Source organism: Lithobates pipiens, unplaced genomic scaffold (assembly GCF_037356315.1).
Source record: "Lithobates pipiens isolate NorthernLeopardFrog02 unplaced genomic scaffold, aLitPip1_a1.2 Scaffold_23, whole genome shotgun sequence".
Classification (NCBI taxonomy): domain Eukaryota; kingdom Metazoa; phylum Chordata; class Amphibia; order Anura; family Ranidae; genus Lithobates; species Lithobates pipiens.
This window is the reverse complement of record NW_027507785.1, coordinates 268250096-268272595: the sequence shown is the minus strand read 5'-3', so window position 1 is coordinate 268272595 and position 22500 is coordinate 268250096. Positions and strand designations below refer to the sequence as shown.

General features: G+C 41.9%; 1 protein-coding gene across 2 annotated transcripts in view; it reads right to left on the bottom strand.

The window, feature by feature from the left end:
• Nucleotides 1-22500, bottom strand: part of SEC16B (SEC16 homolog B, endoplasmic reticulum export factor) — a 392979-nt gene that overhangs the window by 348481 nt on the left and 21998 nt on the right. For both annotated transcript variants that reach the window (XM_077453184.1, XM_077453185.1), the window contains 2 exons: nucleotides 9500-9606; nucleotides 1803-1908 (listed from right to left, as the gene is read on the bottom strand). In XM_077453184.1, the coding sequence (XP_077309310.1) occupies nucleotides 1803-1908; nucleotides 9500-9606 (213 nt within the window). The remainder of the gene's footprint in view (nucleotides 1-1802; nucleotides 1909-9499; nucleotides 9607-22500) is intronic.

The following is a 22500-nucleotide window of genomic DNA, read 5'->3' as shown; positions in this document are numbered from 1 at the left end:
TGAGAAATACAGGAAGATATTTATGCATCATGCTATACCATCAGGGAGGCGTGTGATTGTCCCCATGATTGACAGTCAGCAGCTCTCTGCTTGTGGGAGCTGTGAGAACCGAGCCATCAGCGATGTTCGATCGCTCGGTTCTCAGTGGAGAGGCACTGGGGGACAGATGCAGCATCGGTCCAATGTTTCATCCACCTAGGTAAGTATGATTATGGGAAAAACCGGATTCCCATACTTCTCTTTTAACAGTAATAAAACAGGAATGGAAGAAATGAGAACAATACTACAAATGGGCACTAGATGGCTGTAGAGTTCCTGAGTTCAGTTCAGCTTCTGAACAGGGAAAGAAGACAAGATTTCTCACATGTCCACTTCATGAAGGAAGGTTCTGAAAAGCTCATGGCCTTGTGCATCTGCGATTGGCACAAGCTTCACATTGGCACTGCTGCTGCTGTCTTCGGCGGTTCTGGTGGCTGAAGATAGGGCCACCCCACTGCATGGACAGCCTCTCCACACGGACTGTAGCAAAGTCCTCTCCAGTGACTGGGGCTGGTCCAAGAGCTCAGGGGATGCTGGGAAAAGACCAGATGACCAGAGGACCAGCATTTGAAATTAAGGAACCTACACCTGACTGTAGATAAAGGGGCATGCTGCCACATTAAGTGTATCAAGATTGCATAGTAAATATTTTTAAATTAAAATTGGAGTGTATTAATACTTGGGGGTTTCCACTATCATCAACAATTATTATTTCATTTGTTGAGGTGTAAAAACACATATCAGTGCTAGCAGCAGCTTATTTACTTTAAGAGTTTTTCTCTTTTTTTTTTCTAGCAGAGTCCCCTTATATCAGTGACCAGGGTTGCTGATATAAGGGGACATTGATCTACCGGGGGAGTCTCTAAGGGGGGTGCTAAACATCTAAATGGGGTCTGTAAGTTGGGGGGGTGCTATTAGATGACTAGGATATAATGGGAGGGCTCTAATGGGGAGGGGAGGTGCTGATATAAGAAGACCTTGATCTAATGGCGGGACTCTAAGTGGGGGGAGGGGGGTGTGGACTGCTGATTTAATGGTCTCCTCCCATTAGTTTAGAGTCCCATTATATCAGTGCCCCCCTTTAGAGCCCCTCATTACATCAGAGTAACCTCCCTTATATCAGTGCCCCCTAGCCCCTAAAAAACCCCATTAGACTGCCTTACCAGCGGACTGGGAGCTGCTGCAAGCCAGGAAGTTAAGTGTGGAGATGGCGTTTGGGGGCAGAGCTGGGAGGCGGAGTAGCTCAACTCTACTGCTCTAGCTATATTCCGTCTACTGTGTAGGGAGGAGGTGGAGGAGTAGCGGGGAGAAGGGAGGCAGGCAGGCAAGCACCGCACCGGCACAGGAATCCTCACTGGTAGCACTGTCTGAGAGCAAAGCACCCGCGGCCTGTCGGGAACTTGCATGGCTCCATCCTCAGAACAGAAACACACGGTTGCACTGGAAGAACATGTTCTGCAATGAGCTGTCTTGGGTCCCCCCACAGTTGCAGAATGCCACGGCTTGGTCGCAAGTATGACCTTGTAGTTCCACCACTGCCAATGGCCTTATTTCATCCCAGCTCATTGTGTTTCAGTGCAGTCAACAAAAGTAAAAGACCTTGCATTTTTTCCTGTATGGAACGTGGCAAAATGCATAAAAAAGGCACCAGAATTCACAACGCAGAAATTGTGGTGTGAACCAGGCCGGGATATAACACAAGAAAAAGGAACAGAATAAAACTGACAATAGATCATTTAAAGTACACATTGTAAGTGGTTTACCGGTCTTGGTGTTGCTGGTTCACCACGTTCTGATCCGCACTGTATACATTAGGTGGATTTTGCATCCAGTTTCCCGTGTGCTGGTTATGTGTTTCTCTCCTCCAGTCTACATGAAAGAAAAAAAGCACATCAGCTGAAGTCAACAGGAGAACACTGTTTATGTGCTTATTTATTTTGTTCTGTACTCATGTTTTTATTTTTTTACTCAGGTAAACATGAGGCAATGCACACAACCATACAAACATTTCACACTTTAAGGGCCTGTTCACACCAGAACGCGGTGCAGGAAACCCACGTTCTGTGCGCGTTTCCCGTACCATGTTCAAAACGCACTGGGAGTGCGATGTACTGCAGGCATCAATGTAATTCTAATGTCACAACAAATTCAGAAGTCAAATGCAGTGTGGGTGCCTGCATTAGATCGCATGGTACTGCAGTACATCGCAACCTACGTGAGGTTTAGTGAGATAATATAAATAAATAAATCATCAAATATTATCAACAAATCAGTAAATAATATAAGTGACAAATAGTGTCGTTCACCCCTAAGGGGAATTTTTATTATTATTTTTTTAATTACCCAATGACTGAATCCATAAATAAATAAACAAACAGCAGTGTTATTTGAATAAATTAAGCAAATGTCTACAGCGTATGAACACACAATTATATGCATCAGTGGTGGCTATGGTTATAAGTCCATATGTTCTGCAGGGTCAAAGCTAAGAACTTCAAAGAATTCCTTCCCAAATGGTGGAAAATAAGCAAATTTTAACTGAACGGCAACAGTTTTTCTTTGCTATATTTCTTCTAATACAGCCGACACATGTAATCCTGCAAGCAATATATGAAAATGACCAAATGGCTGCTTACCAGATCCAAGGATGAACCCTCCACACTGAGGGATATCCCACTCTCTTCCACAGCAAGGACGATCTGCTCTCCAATCAAAACTTATATAGGGCAATAGGTTTTAACACATCAAAGCTTCATTATTAAAAAGTCCACACATGGCCAACAACCAAAGGAGTATGTAAAAAACACAGCAACACTGCAACATACAAAAAAGTTTTTTCTTAACCACTTGCAGACCGGACCATTTTGCTGGTCAAAGACCAGACCACTTTTTGCGATTCGGCACTGCGTCGCTTTAACTGACAATTGCGCGGTCGTGCGACGTGGCTCCCAAACAAAATTGACGTCCTTTTTTTCCCACAAATAGAGCTTTCTTTTGGTGGTATTTGATCACCCCTGCGGTTTTTATTTTTTGCGCTATAAACAAAAATAGAGTGACAATTTTGAAAAAAACGCATTATTTTTTACTTTTTGTTATAATAAATATCCCCCAAAAATATATAAAAAAACATTTTTTAGGCCGATACGTATTCTTCTACATATTTTTGGTAAAAAAAAATCGCAATAAGCGATTTGCGCAAAAGTTATAGCGTTTACAAAATAAGGATAGTTTTATAGCATTTTTATTATTAATTTTTTATTATTTTTTTTTTACTAGTAATGGTGGCGATCAGCGATTTTTATTGTGACTGCGACATTGTGGGGGACCCATCAGACATTTTTGACACATTTTTGGGACCATTGTCATTTATACAGTAATCACTGCTATATAAATGCAGTGATTCCTGTGTAAATGACACTGGCAGTGAAGGGGTTAACCAGTGGGTGGCAGTGTAGGGGTTAAGTGTTCCTAGGGGTGTGTTACTAACTGTGGGGGGGTTGGGCTTTCATTTAGTGAACACTGATCTCTGCTCAAATCACATGGAGCAGAGATCAGCGTCACTAGTTGCTAGGCAGAATGGAGAAATGCTGTTTACTCTGCATTTCCTCCATTCGGTCGCTCCGTGAGACGATCGCGGGGATGCCCGCGGCGATCGAGTCCGCGGGCCCCGCGACCGGACTCACGGGGGTCCCGACAAGCGTGGGAGCGCGCCGCGCTCCCCGATGGCAGGGGGGCATTGAATATTGGACGTACCTGTACGCCAATATGCCTGCCCGTGCCATTCTGTCGACGTACATGGTCGTGCGCTGGTCGGAAAGTGGTTAAAAAAGGTAAAAAAAGCGGTGTACCGATATATACTACTGTATGTTCAGCTGCTCATGCAGACTGTACCGTATGTCTGGTCCTTGGCTCCTCCTGACGCGTTTCTCTTTACAAAGCATCTACTGGGAAAGGAGACCTTTTTTTTCACCCTATATGGTGGACGGAGACATTTTTGGCGCACTCACAGCCAGTGAAGCAGGCGAGTAGTGTGGACGGAAAACAGCAGGAGAGTGATCACCTTTGATTGGAGATCAGATGGTCCTTGCTGTGGAAGAGAGTGGGATATCGCTCGATGTAGAGGGTTCATTCTGATATATGCTCATTTGATCCTTGCATCTGGTAAGCGGTCATTTGGTCATTTTCATATATCGCTTGTGGGATTACATATGGAGGCTGTATTAGAAGAAATAGAGCAAAGAACAACTGTTGCTGTTCAGTTAAAGTTTGCTTATTTTCCACCATTTGGGAAGGAATTCTTTGAAGTTTTTTGCTTTGACCCTGCAGAACATATGGACTTATAGCCATAGCCATCACTGATTCATATAATTGTGTGTTCATATGCTGGGAACATTTATTTAATTTATTCACATAACACTGTTTGTTTATTTATTTATGGATTCATTCATTCATTGGGTAATTTAAAAAAAAAAAAAAAAATCGGCAAGCCGCAGCCCCACCCCAGCTATTCTTCATAGGACTTTCCCATCGGTCCCAGATCTTTGCTGGAGGGGCCGCGGGTACGTAGGCTCTCATGCCCATGTTTGGTGGGCCTGCCCACTCATTAGACCTTACTGGCTTAATATCATATACTGGATAGAGAAAATTCAGGGTAATAAGCTGAAAAATGACCCTTGGAAAATACTGTTTCACTGTACAGATGAGCCAGTGGGACCATATAAGAGATCTATCACCCCCCATTAACTTAATGCCACGAAGACTCTCATCCCAAAATTTTGGAAGCAACGGAAAATCCCCTCCATCAGATTGTGGTTGCTGGAGGTAGATAAGATATACCAGATGGAAAATATCATGCAAGATATGGTCTTGCTGGCTCATCTTCAAGTTTTCTGCCACCTATGCTGAAATACTGTCTCAAAAATGAACAAGTATAGACATAATGACTAAAAACCTGTGGTGTTATGCGTTCTGAGGAGCTCTCTTGGCTGGGTACCTACCCTAGCCTCCACCCCCCCCCCACCCTCTTTATCTCTCTGCTCTTTCATACTTTTCTGGACTTTATGCTTCTATTCTTTACTCTATAAATATGGGCATGAACAATAACATGACTCGATGAGCTATATAGCTCTTTGGAGGAGCTGCCTACCTAGTTAGTACGTTTGCAATTGTTACCTATAGAGTAATAGTGTGACATTGTATTTACACAATAAGTTCTTTTGAAATGGTCGGTTGTATCTTAATGTGATGTACACTATGCCTTTCCTAAAAATAATAAAAACTTATTGAACAAAAAAAAAAAAATGATGAACGACACTATTTGTCACTTATATTATTTACTGATTTGTTGATAATATTTGATGATTTATTTATTTATATTATCTCACTAAACCTCACCTAGGTTGCGCAATTGAAGCTCTTTTTCACTTACACTTAACCCTATATTCAAGTTTTTTTAGTTGCAGCACCTGGCAATGTTTTTTCAGGTGGAGTTTATATACTCCAAAAAAAAATTTCACATACCTTTGCACATTGTTGCACATTGTGTTTATTTGAGGTCATTTGTACCTCGTTAATCAATTATAACCGGTTAGCGCAGATTTTTCCCTTTTAAACAATTCTGTTGTGAAGCAGGTGATGAACTTTCTACAGAATTTTCAAAGAACCCATCACTGTTGTGAAATCAGACTGAACAGCAGCAGAGATCAGATTATACAGACCTCTAAATAATTGAAATAAGGTGTATACCCACTCCTTTTCCAGCAGACATGAATGTCTTCTTTAGTCAATCAAACACAGGCTGCCATAAATATACAGGCAGTGCTGAGCTTCCACATTTGCAATAGGTATCATAAGTTTACAAATCCTGGCAGAATTTATGATTTATTGGCCATTTTTCAGATACGAATGATAACACAAAAACTTTTCACTCACTCATAATTAGTGTTTGGCTGAAGCTATTTATTATCAATCTACTGTGTTTACTCTTTTTAAATCATAATCAGAACAGAAACTACCCAAATGACCCTGATCAAAAGTTTACATACCCGAGCGATTTTGGCCTGATAACATGCACACAAGTTGACACAAGTTTGAATGGCTATTAAAGGTAACCATCCTCACCCGTGATCTGTTTGCTTGTAATTAGTGTGCGTGTATAAAAGGTCAATGAGTATCTGAACTGCTGACAGATCCTTACATCTTTCATCCAGTGCTGCACTGACGTTTCTGGATTCTGAGTCATGGGGAAAGCAAAAGAATTGTCAAAGGATCTGCGGGAAAAGGTAGTTGAACTGTAGGAAAGCAAAATAAAAAGATATCCAAGGAATTGAGAATGCCAATCAGCAGTGTTCAAACTCTAATCAAGAAAGGGGTCTGTTGAAACCAAACCAGAGTCAGGTAGACCAACTAAAATTTCAGCCACAACTGCCAGGAAAATTGTTCAGGATGCAAAGAAAACCCATAAACAACTTCAGATGAGATGCAGGACTCTCTGAAAACATGTGGTGTGGCTGTTTCAAGATGCAAACTAAGGAGGCACTTTGAAGAAAGATGGGCTGCATGGTCGAGTCATCAGAAGAAAGCCATTACTACGCAAATGCCACAAAGTATCCCGCTTACAATATGTCAAACAGCACAGAGACAAGCCTCAAACCTTCTGGCACAAAGTCATTTGGAGTGATGAGACCAAAATTGAGCTTTTGGCCACAACCATAAACACTTCATTTGGAGAGGAGTCAACAAGGCCCATGATGAAAGGTACACCATTCCTACTGTGAAACACAGAAGTGGATCGCTGATGTTTTGGCAATGTGTGAGCTACAAAGGCAAAGGAAATTTGGTCAAAATTGATGGCAAGATGAATGCAGTATGTTATCAAAAAATACTGGTGGAACATTTGCATTCATCAGCCAGGAAGCTGCGCATGGGACGTATTTGGACATTGACAACATGACAATGATCCAAAACACAAGGCCAAGCTGACCTGTCATTGGCTACAGCAGAATAAAGTGAAGGTTCTGGAGTGGCCATCTCGGTCTCCTGATCTCAATATCATTGAGCCATTCTGGGGAGATCTCAAATGTGCAGTTCATGTAAGACAGCCTAAGAATTTACAGGAACTGGAGGCTTTTGCCAAGAGGAATGGGCAGCTTTACCATCTGAGAAGATAAAGAGCCTCATCCACAAATACCACAAACGACTTCAAGCTGTCATTGATGTTAAAGGGGGAAATACACGGTATTAAAGTGGAAGTAAAGTCCCCTATTGTTTTCAGCCAAGGAAGATGCCATCGTTTAAAACTGCCATGATTCTGCACATGTGATCAGTTATAACACCAGCCATTGGTTGGTTTGACAGTTTAGTTTAGTTGAGAGCACAACCAATGGGAGCGTTACATTTTCGGCATGTGCCGGAAAGTAAACTGTTTTATGGATGGGTTTACTTACGCTTTAAGAACTGGGGTATGTAAACTTTTGATCAGGGTAATTTGGTTGTTTCTGTTGTGATTATGATCTAAAAAGAGTAAACACAGTTGATTGATAATAAATAGCTTCAGCCAAACACTAACCATGAGTGAAAGAAATGTTTTTGTGTTATTATTCATATTCTCTGAAAAATGGCCAAGAAATCATATATTCTGCCAAGGTATGTAAACTTATGAGCACAACTGTAATAAAGATTTAATACATTGGTGTGTGCATCCTATTGCATTAGGGTGTGCACCCCATAGTGCAAACACACGTGTGTATATCAGCAGAGCAGTGGACGGTGTCAATAGAGCAAAGATTGGTGTCAGTAGGGCAGTTTACATTTTTTTTAGGAGCCCCATTGGGGGCTTGGTGAAATATCAAGGGTCTAAACAGAGAGAAAGAGACTGAGGGCAGAGCTTCCCCAGCCCCTTTCTATGCAGCCTTAGCTACCCTGGACAGTGAACGTATGGAAAGTGCTCTTTGCTGAGCGGCTTCCTGTTCATTCACAAACTGAAGCCCAGTAAACCTAGTTTAAATCCTGCAACCCTCCCACTGTATGTGACTTGTACATTAAAATCTAAGTTTAGTCAAAACATACAATAAAAAAAATCAGCACAAGGGATGGTAATTACAATCAATGTAAAGGACCCCTGCTGATGGCAGTGGCTTTAGTTACAATCTTTTGCCCTTGTACCCACCCCTACCCCTGCAGTCATACTCTTCCAATGCAATGGGCATTAATAAAACCATGGACCTCTGTCACAGGTACTCATTAAGAGTGCCGACTATGCCCACCCTTTCAGCCTCTTCCTCCTTTCTCCAAAAAATATTTAAAATTAATTTGGGTATAGTGTTGCATGACTGAGTAATTGTCAAACTATAAGAGCATTGAAAACTGAAAAAGGGCCTGGAGAGGAAGATGTTTAACATGCTGTTCCTGAAGTAGTTAAGAATGTCCAGTATTTCTCTTGGGATAGGATTCCTTTGAAGCAAACCTGAATTTGTTCCTAAGCTATTAAATTACTTCTGACTTTACTGATAGTTTTACAAATCCTCAAGATTACACTGCATCCCCAGAAAACTAGGCTGCACTTCAGCTAGGAAGTCAGTGTTTTGGCATACTCCTTCCTTCCTGCCACCTCCTGAAACCCTCTATTGCAGTGTGGGCCTCTGGGCTGGATGTGGCCCTTTGTTTGTCTTTATCTGGCCCTTGGAACACTGTTCCTCACACAGATATGAGGGACCATTATTTCTACTGACACGAACAATGAAACTCTATTCCTTTGACTGACACCAATGATGGGGCACTGCAGCCTTCCCACATAACATCTTCACTCGATGCTCAGACCTCAAGGCTGCTGACACCTCCAACGTACCAGAGTTTGGAAAAGTATGTTCAGAACCCAGCTATGACTAAGGACTAACATCTGAAACGCGTAGGCTGTTTTTACAGAATTGTACATGTTTGCTTAAAAAATAAATATTTTTTGTATGGCATCCTGACGGCCGACCATCCCTTTCCAATCAATGGAGTATGATTCCTCCCACTGACACCAACGATGGAGCACAATTCTTCCCACTGACACCAAAGATAGGGCATAACTAAAACTGACTAAAGGCGCTATAAATTTTACATACTCCCAGTGACCACCATGCCTCTAGTTTCACTTACTCCGGGGCATTTTCTACTTTCACTGGCCACAGTTCAGACCTCCTAAAGTCTTAAGGACAGTAAAATGGCCCTTTGTTTAGAAAGTTTGGAGACCCCTGCGCTATTGCATACCTCCCAGCTTTCTGATATAATAACAAGAGACACATTTTAACACAGAGTATGTAGGCAAAAGAGATGCTTATGGCTTTTTTTCATAATTAAATCACATTGAGGTACAGGGGGGGAAAAAGAACATACTAAATGCTTGAAACGAATTAAAATAGTTATACCAGTCATCAGCTACCACTATACATTGAACCAAACAGTAGGAAGAATGTACCTGCTTCTGCAGAGACAGTAGCCGTAGGATCATAACGGTAGTTTCTGTTGCCATAGTTTTCTCTATGTACAGCTTCATAAAACCCATATCTTTCATCATATTCCTGCCTGGAAAGACAGGATCAGGTCAAGCAAAGGCAAGAAGGAGAGGGCAGCATTGTTTCTGAAGTCGTCTTCCTATTAGTTGGAATAGGCGTGTATTATTAAAGAAAAGTCTGCAAAATCCAAAGTATCATGAAATAAACAGAGATAGCAGAATTGCTAAAGTGTGTGTGTGTGTGTATATATATATATATATATATATATATATATATATATATATATATATATATATATATATCAAGTCTTTTCTATTGTTGTTAGTGATTCACATGCTTTATGGTTCCTTAAAAGAAACTTGTACTGAAAGTGTATGGAGGTTGGGCACATCTTAGTTCTCAATGATTCCCAATCATCTGACGGCAGAGCAAGTACTAAGGGCAAATTATTCTAAGCGTCTGGTTTAAAAGGTGAGCTAATTTGCATATCAGCTTCAGACATCATTTTTAATAGATATATTAAGCAATCTAAACCATAGGATCCCAACCAGTGCTGTATATACACCAGAATACGTTTCTTAAAGGTACAGAAGAGGGTGTTTCTAGTTGTTTAAAGTGGTTCTAAAGTCTAAACCAGTGGTCTCCAAGCTGCTGCCTGGGGGCCAAATGTGGTCCTTTGTTTGTCTTTATCTGGCCCTTGGGGCACTATTTCTCCAACTTATATGAGGAACTGTTCCTCCCACTGACACCAACAATTGGTCATAATTACCACCGCTGACACCAACAATACAAAAAACTGAAACTAAAAATAGGGCATCATTTCTGCAATTAACACCAATGGAGGGGCACTTTTCCTCCCACTGACACCAATGATGAGATATTGTTTGCTCCCACACTACAACATTTTCTACTCCTACTGGCCACAGTTCGGCCCCTCTAAAGCCTGAAGGACAGTAAACTGGCTCTTTGTTTAGAAAGTTTGGAGACCCCCCGGTGTAAAACTTTTTTACCTTAAAGTAGAAGTCCACTCTAACACTAAAATCTCTAAATCTACAGACATCCACGATCTAAGACTAGCCTATCTAGCTCTGTAAAGAAGAAATCACTATACATACCTTTTTTGAAGCCGGTTAGGTCCCACTCTGAGCTGTCAGTGGTGATTTCGCTGTGTAGGCAGGTGCAGGAGAGACAGCCGACAACGGAAGCCCCATAGTAAGCCTATGGATAATGTCACTTCCCAGGCATTTCCCAGCCGTTGTCGGCTGTCTCTTCTGCAGAGCTTCTTCCACTGGAGACCGGACCGAAGCGGCTTTAAAAAAAAAGCTATATATAGCGATTTCTTCTTTACAGGGCTAGATAGGTTAGTCTTAGATTATAAAAGCCTGTAGAGATTTTAGTGTTAGGGTGGACCTCTACTTTAATGAATTTCCTGCATTAATATAAAAAATGTTTAACTATTGTTTTTTAACCTCCCCTCCCCCACTACTTACCTGTCTAATCTGATAAAGTGCTGTCCCGGGTTGCAAGTCCTCTCCCTTCACCTCTTTGTCTCATAGGAGCTCTCAGTAAAATCCAGTGTGGAGGGACCGGGGGGCGGGGGGGGGGGTATGGGCTTGGCAGCGTGCCCACATGGAGCACCTGCAAAAAGAAGGAGTGGACAATGCCAGAAAGGGACTACTAAAGAATAAGGGACAGTTCTATGCAATATCGTTGCACAGAGTAGTTTAAGTATTACTAAACCCAGAACTCTGCATTCACTATATCTGGTCTCCCACAGTACACACAACATGAAAATGCAAATATTTTCGTAAATATAATCTGCTAAATACTAGAGCTGCACGATTAATTGTTGAAAAATCGTGATCTTGATTCAACGATCCCTATGCAGAATTTCCAGATTCATTCATCTAACCTGTGTAGAGAGTTCTCTGCTCACAAAAAGAAAAGGGCAGCCTGCCAAGTTTTTAACAACATTGTCTGCACTGGTTGATCACTATAAACATTGTAACTTTTCATTCTTAGATCAAAGGAATGAACTTAGGTTTGTGAATGAGGGAAGTTTAACCACTTAAAGACTGTATTTTTTGCTAGAAAATTACTTGGAACCCCCAAACATTTTATATATATATATATATATATATATAAACATTTTTTTTTATTTTAGCAGAGACCGTAGGGAATAAAATGGCGATTGATGCAATATTTTATGTCACACTATATTTGAGCAAAAAAAAAAAAAACTAAACTAAATTAAACAGTAAAGTTGGCCCGATTTTTTTGTATAATGTGAAAGATAATGTTACACCACGAGAATTGTGAGAAAATTTTGATCTTTATTCTAAGCAAAAAAATTGTGATTTTCCTTTTAGCCAGAATCGTGCAGCTCCACTATATGCCTTTCTCAACAGTAGTATATAGCAGTCTTGTGACTTCTATCAGTGTCTGGTTAAAGCTTGTAGGAGAAGTTTTCATTCTCCTCTGACTGTCCTATGAGGCTGCTGGATGCCCTGGCCCTCTGTCTTGACAGTGCTGATTGGCCCTGTGCTGATCTCATGCACCCTCCCAAGAATTAAAAAAAAACCCTAGCAATACACACCAAACTGAGTATGTGCAGAGTGCCTCCAAAGGCAGATTAATGAGTCTTTTTATACAATGCAGAGGATTAACCCCTTAGATTCCCCATTCAGTATAAGCATGCTTTACTGCATATACAGACTGATTTTATTGTTATGGGTTTAGTAACACTTTAAGTATAAACCTCTTTTTTATTTTAATTAAAACAAAGATAAGCTATAGGCCTCATGCACACAGACGTTTTTACAGTCGCTTTTTTGAGCCCACCTAGGCGTTTTTGAGCTGCAAATGGCATAGGCGTTTTTAATCTGTAAAAAAAAAACAGGACCAGTGCGCTCCGTGGCGCTGATCTAGAGCTGTAAAAACGCGAATCATGGAAAAATGCGCATAAACGCGCAACATATTTTCTTTGTTCTCTGAGTGCTATAGCCAAGAGATGTGTTTCTTTAAAAAACGCTACTTAACGCTAAAAAACGTGCAAAAACGCCAATGCAAAACGCGGTAAAAATCGCTAGCTTTGCAGCCAGTTTTTTAAAACGTCCGTGTGCATGAGCACCTAGTGTCACTTTAAAGCGTAAAATGTTTTAGTTTTGAGTGTGGAATATGGTTTTTATTGCTGCCCGTGTCTCCATTGAGGAGATTTATCCTCTTTATTTATCATGGTAACCCATGTCTCTTGTACAAAAAGAGGGAAATCCAAAGGTTTAGAGTTCTACAGGAACAAAAAGTTAGGGGAAATCTTCCAGTGGAGACACCTATGCCAGAGACGGCTGTCTTAGGCTTGGTTCACACTAACACGTTTTTTGATGCATTTTGCATTTTGCAGAAATGCAGGGAAATTTTTTAACATGGGTTCCTATGGAACATGTTCACATCAATGCATTTTTGTGCCTCTGCATTTTTGGAAAGGGTCGGGGACTCTTTTTCATGCAAAATGCAGCGTTTTGCATGTAATAGAAGTCAATGGACCCACATCAAAAATGCAAGTACCATGTTTTTAACCGCGATTTTTCCGCGATTTGCGTTTTTTTCTTTTAAAAAATGTGTTAAAAAATGCAAAACGCAACAAAATCGCGGTAAAAAGGCGTGTCCAAAAAATGCAACAAGCACCACAAAAAGCACTGCAAAAACGCTCCAAAGCAACATGCATAGATGTGAATCAAGCCTTAGAGGGAATGTCCTCTCCCTTTTTCTATCATTTCCTGTTCTATTTCTGGGTCTCAAAGTGAAAGAAGGCTGTTAACTGACAGGTGTCTTAACCATTCCCTCTTCAAAACTAAAACGAAATTTGGCTTTGCATATGTTTTAAAGCTAAATTTCTTGACAAATAGTCAGTGTTGAGACAGAGTGACCTCTCATCTGACTGTGGCTGCACAGGTTTGGTACTATCATTGCTCAGTGGAACCAAATGAGGCAGCATAGTCTCTCCAGTAAGAAACCATTGACACCTATAATCTTTTTAGCATTAACTGACAATCCACGTAAGAGGGCACTTTGCCACAGACCAGCAACATTGGGTGTAGTACACCACTAACCATCAACATAAGTCAGCACTACAGCACTGACCACCAAAGTAAGAGTGCCAAATAATGATCACTAATCTAGGACGGTACACCACCACCGGCCAACAACATAAGGGGTAATTTCACCATTGACTACCAATGTAAGGGAGCAACTGACCTTCAGTGTAAATGTATGTATAAAATGTATGTTCTGTATTAGATATAAAATACCCTGTCTGTACATCTGTTTTGTTTTGGGATCCAATAAATGCTAATCTCTCTGGAGAATCGAGTTGCTGCGGAAGTTAATTAAAAACTGGAGCGGAGTTTACATAGTATACACTCCTGTTTCCATAGTAACACTAATAATTACAATAATAATTATTAGTCATCACCTATATATTTACATTAGTAAGGAGGCATTTCACCTTCAACCACGAACATAAATTTCACCTCTGACCTCTAAAGTAGGGGGACCTCTCCATGGACCACTAATGTAAGGGGGCACAGTGTATTCAGCAAATAAGTTCACTTTCTGTGTAACCAAACCCTTCTAAGTCATACCCACCATTCAGCTTGATGTGGCTACATGTACCATTAGCGGTAGCACACTAAGTGCATAGCACCCTTTCTCTCTTTAATGTACCCAAGGGTTCTAGGGTTCTCTAAAGGTAGTGACCAGGAGGTCGGTCAGTATACCAAGGTGATCGCTAATCTAAGAGGGCACAGCATTACTGACCAACAATATAAGGGGTCATTTCACCACTAACAATGTAAGGGAGCAACTGACCTTCGCTGTAAGGAGGCACTTCACCTACAACCGCCAACTTCAATGGAAACTTCACCTCTGACCACTAAATCATGGGCAGCTCTTCACAAACTAATAAAGTAAGGGGCACAGTGTATTCAGCAAGTAGGTCCCCTTTTATGTCATACCCATCATTCAGCTTGAAGTGGCTACACGTACTATTAGCCACAACACACCAAGTGCATTTCACCTTTTCTGTCTTCAATGTACCCAAGGGTTCTAGGATTGTGCTTCCAACTTTCAAGGCTGGGAACACTTTGGTTTACTTACCAGCCTCCTAGTCACTACCTCTGAAAGTAGTGACCAGGGGGCTGGTCAGTAGAAGGAACAGTGAAAGGAACTGACAGCACTACCACCCTGTGATCCTTTTTTATTCTTTTCAAAAGAGGGTAAATACCTTACCAGTGTCATGCTGTGATGAGTTTCAGCCTATGCAGGCCTTAGTCATAACTATATCTATATAACTAAGGCCTGCACAGGCTGAAACATGTCAACTGTTTTGCTCCTGGTATTTTACCCTAACATCATTTTCAATGAAAATTTTGATTTTAACCTTCCGAATTAAAGGATACTTTGACTGTTGATTAGTAGAAGGTACCTGCTGCACCTTACTTTTGGTTAGCAAAGCTGCACAACTACAGAAATAGGCTAATAGTGAATTGTGGAACCAGGAAGCCGATCTCTGTTAACACAGTGGAGGTCCTGACTCTTTTACGTAAATATTAAATTTAGTAGTTTATAATGCCACAGAATGACCAAGCCCAGCTTGATCAACAAATCAACCTTGGTGTGTTGACTTGATAATTAAGATGCCGCAGCACTGTCTGCTCTCTCCTCCTCTAAGCATGCTCCATTTTCAGCACATGTGCACTGTAAGAAGACATTATTGGCTACTAATTGAGGTATTCCTTCTCCAAAGCAGGGCATTAGAGTAGCGAGACAACCAGATAATTGAAGTTATTACACTAGCTGCATTTAAATACACATTTAATCATTTGCCAATGAACACATACCTTCAATGATTAGTGTATTTTATATCTGCCTGGTGTTTAGTTTTAAGAAAAAGCATTTAGGAATAAGAACCCCTTATTAAATAAGATAATACTATTAAATAATATGCCTTGTGCTACAGTAGTGCCACTAGCTCCTAGTGAATTGATTTTCTGAAATACTGATCTAACCCCTTTCCATGGTTTATGATGGACAGATACAATTTAATGCATCTGTGGCTGACCTTTAATTTAACCGAACAAGTGTTTTCTAGAGAATTACACACCGTTCTTTACAGAGATAAAATGTGCCCTAAAAAGATGAACTAACAAATCAATAGATTAAAAATAACTCTATGTTTTTTTTATAATACAGCATCTTTACATGGTATTAGGATAATAGTTGTAAATGTGTGCAGCACTCATGCTGCAGCCGTCGGCATCCCTCTAGCTGTATAGGCAGCAGTCTCACATAATCATTATCCTCTGTTCCAACAAATAAAACAATTTCATACCTTGCCTTTCCAACGTGTCTCCATCACTACAGTTTACTTGTATGTCAGATTATCAGCCGAGGTTACTGGTCATGCAAGGGATATGCACAATGGTGCATGCCTGTATATATATATACACAGTACAAAAAAATGTATACAGTATCTCACAAAAGTGAGTACACCCCTCACATTTTTGTAAATATTTTATTACATCTTTTCATGTGACAACACAGAAGAAATTACACTTTGCTACAATGTAAAGTAGTGAGTGTACAGCTTGTATCACAGTGTCAATTTGCTACCCCATCAAAATAACTCAACACACAGCCATTAATGTTTTAACCACTGGCTTAGCATGTTGGAATACTGCCCTGCGGCCCAGTCTCCGAAGAGAAGGGATCATGCTCTGCTTCAGTATGTCACAGTACATGTTGGCATTCATTGTTCCCTCAATGAACTGTAGCTCCCCAGTGCCAGCAGCAGTCAGGCAGCCCCAGACCATGACACTCCCACCACAATGCTTGACTGTAGGCAAGACACACTTGTCTTTGTACTCCTCACCTGGTTGTCGCCACACAGGTTTGACACCATCTGAACCAAATATTTTTATCTTGGTCTCATTAGACAACAGGACATGGTTCCAGTAATCCATGTCCTTAGTCTGCTTGTCTTCAGCAAACTGTTTGCGGGCTTTCTTGTGCATCTTGTTTAGAAGAGGCTTCCTTCTGGGAAGACAGCCATGCAAACCAATTTAATGCAGTGTGCGGCGTATGGTCTGAGCACTGACAGGCTGATCCCCAACCCTTTTAAACTCTGCAGCAATGCTGGCAGCACTCATACGTCTATTTCCCAAAGGAAACCTCTGGATATGATGCTGAGCATGGGCACTCAACTTCTTTGTTCTACCAGGCCTGAGTAGACCCTGCCCTGTTAAACCACTGTATGGTCTTGGCCACCATGCTGCAGCTCAGTTTCAGGGTCTTGGCAATCTTCCTATAGCCTAGGCCATCTTTATAGAAATTCTTTTTTTTTTTTTAGATCCTTTGAGTGTTCTTTGCCATGAGGTGCCATGTTGAACTTCCAGTGACCAGTATGAGAGTGAGAGCGATAAAACCAAATTTAGCACACCTGCTTCCCATTCACACCTAAGACCTTGTAACACTAACGAGTCACAAGACACCAAGTAGGGAAAATGGCTAATTGGGCCCAATTTTGTTGCCAGCGGTTTAGACATTAATTGCTGTATGTTGAGTTATTTTGAGGGGACAGCAAATTGACACTGCTATACAAGCTGTACACTCACTACTTTACATTGTAGTAAAGTGCATTTTCTTCAGTGTTGTCACATGAAAAGATATAATAAAATATTTACAAAAAAGTGAGGGATAATATATATATATTATATGGCCAATGTTATTATGTTGAGGGGTCAGAAGGATCTTACCAACTATTAGATGTAATGGCTGCAGGGGAGGGGAATGTTCAAATGACACAATTTTTTGTTTGTGCATTAGAACTGCACCTCTAATACATGCAGATATGCAGGCTTTCTTGTACATCATCTTTATAAGAGGCTTCCTTCTGGGACGACAGCCATGCAGACCAATTTAATGCAGTGTGCGGCTAATGATCTGAGCACTGAAAGGCTGATCCCCCCACCCCTTCAACCTCTGCAGTAATGCTGGCAGCACTCATACATGTATTTCCCAAAGACAACCTCTGGATATGACGCTGAACATGTGCATCAACTTTTTTGGTCAACCATGGCGAGGCCTGTTCTGAGTGGAACCTGTCCTGTTAACCACTTCAGATCCGCGCTATTGCCAAATGACGGCATTAGCGCGGACCTACATTTTCAGGACTACGTCTATTGACGTCGTCCTGGTTACGAGCGGCCTGCGCGCCCCCTGAGGGGCGCGCGCGGCGCGCTCTGTGATCGGCGAGTCCGTGAGACTCGCCTGATCACCGATCCGTGTAAGGGGTCGATCCCGACCCCTTATCACGTGATCAGCTGTCAGCCAATGACAGCTGATCATGTGATAGAACGGAGCCGGTAATCGGCTATTATTCCTCCTCGCGCTGACAGCGCGAGGAGAGAAAAAAAAAGCCGATCACCGGCGGCCGTGATCGGGACATCAGTCCCGATCACGGCCATCAATACAAGGGACCACCTGCCACCTGCCTGTGCCCACCTGCCTCCCGCAGTGCCATCCTGAAGTAAAATAAAAGAAAAAGTAAGTGCCCCCCGTCAGTGCCCCCTGTCAGTGCCCATAGTGCCCACAGTGCCACCCACAGTGCCACCCACAGTGCCACCCACAGTGCCACCCCACAGTGCCACCCACAGTGCCACCCAATCTGCCTCAAAGGTGCTGCACCCCAGTGCCGCCCATCAGTGCCCAGCAGTGCCGCCCATCAGTGCCCAGCAGTGCCGCCCATCAGTGCCCAGCAGTGCCACCTATCAGAGCCACCTATCAGTGCCACCTATCAGTGCCCATCAGTCCCATCTATCTGTGGTACCTATCAGTGCCCATCCGTGCCACCCATCCGTGCCACTTATCCGTGCCACCCATCCGTGCCATCTTATCTGTGCCCATCTTTGCCCATCAGTGCCGCCTTATCTGTGCCCATCGGTGCCGCCTTATCTGTGCCTATTAGTGCCGCCTTAACTATGCCTATCAGTGCCCACCAGTGCAGCCCATCAGTGCCCACCAATGCAGCCCATCAGTGCCCACCAATGCAGCCCATCAGTGCCCACCAATGCAGCCTATCAGTGCCGCCTAATCAGCGCACTTCAATGAAGGAGAAAAATGACCCGTTTGCAAAATTTTATAACAAACTATTAAAACATGATTTTTTTTTTTTTTTTTTTTGCATCTTTTTTTGTTTGTTTAGCAAAAAATAAAACTCCGAGCTGTAACTAAATACCACCAAAAGAAAGCTCTATTTGTGGGAAAAAAATGATAAAAATTTCATTTGGGTACAGTGTTGTATGCCCGCGCAATTGTCACTCAAAGTGCATCAGCGCTGAAAGCTGAAAATTGGTCTGGGACTGAGGGGGGTTTAAGTGCCCAGTAAGCAAGTGGTTAAACCGCTGTATGGTCTTGGCCACCATGCTGCAGCTCAGTTTCAGGGTCTTGGCAATCTTCTTATAGCCTAAGCCATCTTTATGTAGAGCAACACTGAAGAAATGACATTTTGCTACAATGTAAAGTAGTGAGTGTACAGCTTGTATAACAGTGAAAATGTGCTGTCCCCTCAAAATAACTCAACTTACAGCCATTAATGTCTAAACCTCTGACAACAAAAGTGAGTAAACCCCTAAGTGAAAATGTTCAATTTGGGCCCAATTAGCCATTTTCCCTCCCCGTAGTCATGTGACTCGTTAGTGTTACAAGGTCTCAGGTTTGAATGGGAAGAAGGTATGTTAAATTTGGTGTTATCACTCTCACTCTCTCATACTGGTCACTGGAAGTTCAACATGACACAGCATGGCAAGGAACTCTGAGGATCTGAAAAAAAAAATTGTTGCTCTTCATAAAAATGGCATAGGCTATAGGAAGATTGCCAAGACCTTGAAACTGAGCTGCAGCAAGGTGCCCAAGACCATACAGCGGTTTATCAGGACAGCTTCCACTCAGAACAGGCCTCTCCATGGTTGACCAAGGAAATTGAGTGCACGTGCTCGGCGTCATATCCAGAGGTTGTCTTTGGGAAATAAGACGTATAAGTGCTGCCAGCATTGCTGCAGAAGTTGAAGGGGTGGGGGGTCAGCCTGTCAGTGCTCAGACCATATGCCACACACTGCATCAAATTGGTCTGCATGGCTGTTGTCCCACAAGGAAGCCTCTTCTAAAGATGTTGCACAAGAAAGCCTGCAAACAGTTTGCTAAAGACAAGCAGACTAATGCCGTGTACACACGACAGGACTTAAGTCCGGCAGACTTTCGACGGAGTTCTGACGGAGTTCTGACAGAGTTCTGACAGAGTTCTGACAGAGTTCTGACGGACTTTCCGAATGAACGGACTTGGCCACACACAATCACACCAAAGTCCGACGGATTCGAACGTGATGACGTATGACTGGACTAGAATAAGGAAGTTCATAGCCAGTAGCCAATAGCTGCCCTAGCGTCGGTTTTAGTCCGTCAGACTAGCACACACACGAGCGGATTTCTGGGTCCGGCAGAGTTCTGTCGGAAAAATTTGAAACATGTTCCATTTCTAAAGTCTGTCAGACTTTTGCAAATCAAAAGTCCGCTGCAGCCCACACACGTTCGAATAGTCTGCCGGAATCATTCCGTCAGACTTTTGATGTTGAAAAGTCTGGTCGTGTGTATGGGCATAAGGACATGGATTACTGGAACCTGTCCTGTGGTATGATGAGACCAAAATAAACTTAATTGGTTCAGATGGTGTCAAGTGTGTGTGGTGGCAAAAAGGTGTGGAGTACAAAGACAAGTATGTCTTGCCTACAGTCAAGCATGGTGGTGGAAGTGTCATGGTCTGGGGCTGCATGAGTGCTGCAGGAACTGGGGAGCTACAGTTCATTGGAAAATAATGGTGGCCACACAAAATAGTGACACGTTGGTCCTAATTTGGACATTTTCTCTTAGAGGTGTACGTACTTTTGTTGCCAGCGGTTTAGACATTAACCTCCCTGGTGGTATGATTATGTCAGATTTTTGAATCTCAAAGCAGTACATTGTTTTGCATAGAAATTTGCCATTTTATATTGTAGGTCTGTAATTCCTGGTAATAACACACTTAAATCTGTCCAAACAATAGTCTAGTAGACATCCCGGGTATGATAAAGTTTGAAACACAAAATCATAAATTATGATATAATAAATAACTATAAATAATTATAAAAAATAATAATATAATAATTATAAAATAAATTTCCCCACAATTCACTATCGCTCAATTCTACAAGTGTTCTAATTTACTATCGCTGTTTTCTAGGTGGTCTAAACCTGTTTTGATGTAAAGTGACACTTTTTGGTAGCCATGTACAATCTCAAGTTTCCAGGCAGAAAGAATAGTATATATAATATAAAACTGCATGCAGGACACTGAACAAAGCACTAGGGACAAAAGGGAGGTGAAATAATTTGATACAGTAATTTTACAGTGTAAGATTACAGTGTACTGTATGTGTTTTTATGTTTTTTGTACTTTTTGAATTTGCCACCGGGATCTGCCCCATGAGTTGCAAAGCTCGCAGGGAATGGAGCCCGGCACACAGAGCATCGGGTGGAGTACACAGCCCACAGACATCGCTAGATCCTGGTGACAAGGCAAGTAACCTGGACCAGGATCCTGAGATGCAATCCCGAGTGGGGCTCGGGGTTACTGATAATGGTACTGAAATTTAACCCCAAGCCACATTTGGGATTACCGCCAGAGAGTTTAATGGCTGTGTGTTGAGTTAGTTTGAGGGGACAGCAAATTTACACTGTTATACAATCTGTACACTCACTACTTTACATTGTAGCAAAGTGTCATTTCTTCAGTGTTGTCACATGAAAAGATATAATAAAATATTTCCAAAAATGTGAGGGGTGTACTCACTTTTGTGAGATACTGTATATATATATATATATGTATATATATACACACATATACACACACACACACTGTATATATATATATATATATATATATATATATATATATATATATATATATATATATATATGTGTATGTGTGTGTGTGTGTGTGTGTGTGTGTGTGTGTGTGTGTGTGCCCACACATATCAGTGTGCTTTTATGCATTTCAGAGCAAACAAAAGTATATTAACTTCAATAAAAGGCCCTGTCAATCTTCCAAGTCGCTGTACCTGAAGTTCGATCTAAAATAAGAACCATTATGATCAACTCTCGAGTGACCTTACTCCTTCATGACTTCAACTGGACTCCAAAGCGAAGAGAGGAAGCCCTGTGTATGTTTCGAAAGTCATATCTTGGAGCTTATACAGGATTAAGGTCTTTCCACCTTTCAAAATGTTGCAGCGCTAAGCTTCTAAGCAGCTAATTATTATGTAGCAACGCCGTGGGAAGAATGGGAGATCATCAAATGCTCCCCATACCCAGAAGTATCAAATATTTCTCTTTAATCTCAGTGGGCAAATTGCAGACAGTAGTTTAGTTAATCTTTTGCTTTGCCCTGAATGAGCAAACTACAGGTTCACTTAAAGCAGGGGTCTCAAACTGGCGGCCCTCCAGCTGTTGTGAAACTACAAGTCCCATGAGGCATTGCAAGTCTGATAGTTACAAGCATGACTTCCTTAGGCAGAGGCATGAAGGGACTTAGTTTCCAAACAGCTAGGGGGCTGCCAGTTTGAGACCCCTGACTTAAAGGCTTAAGGTTCCTACAGACTAGGGATGAGCTTCGTGTTCGAGTCGAACATACGTTCGACTCGAACATCGGCTGTTTGCCCGTTCAGCGAATTCCGAACGTTATAGGCCATTCGCGCCAAATTCGTGTGGCGCTAACGGCCCACAATGCACTGCGATGGCGCAGTGCATTGCTGGCTCATGATTGGCCAAGCATGCACTGTGACCCCGCATGCTTGGCCAATCACAGCGCCGGCAGCGA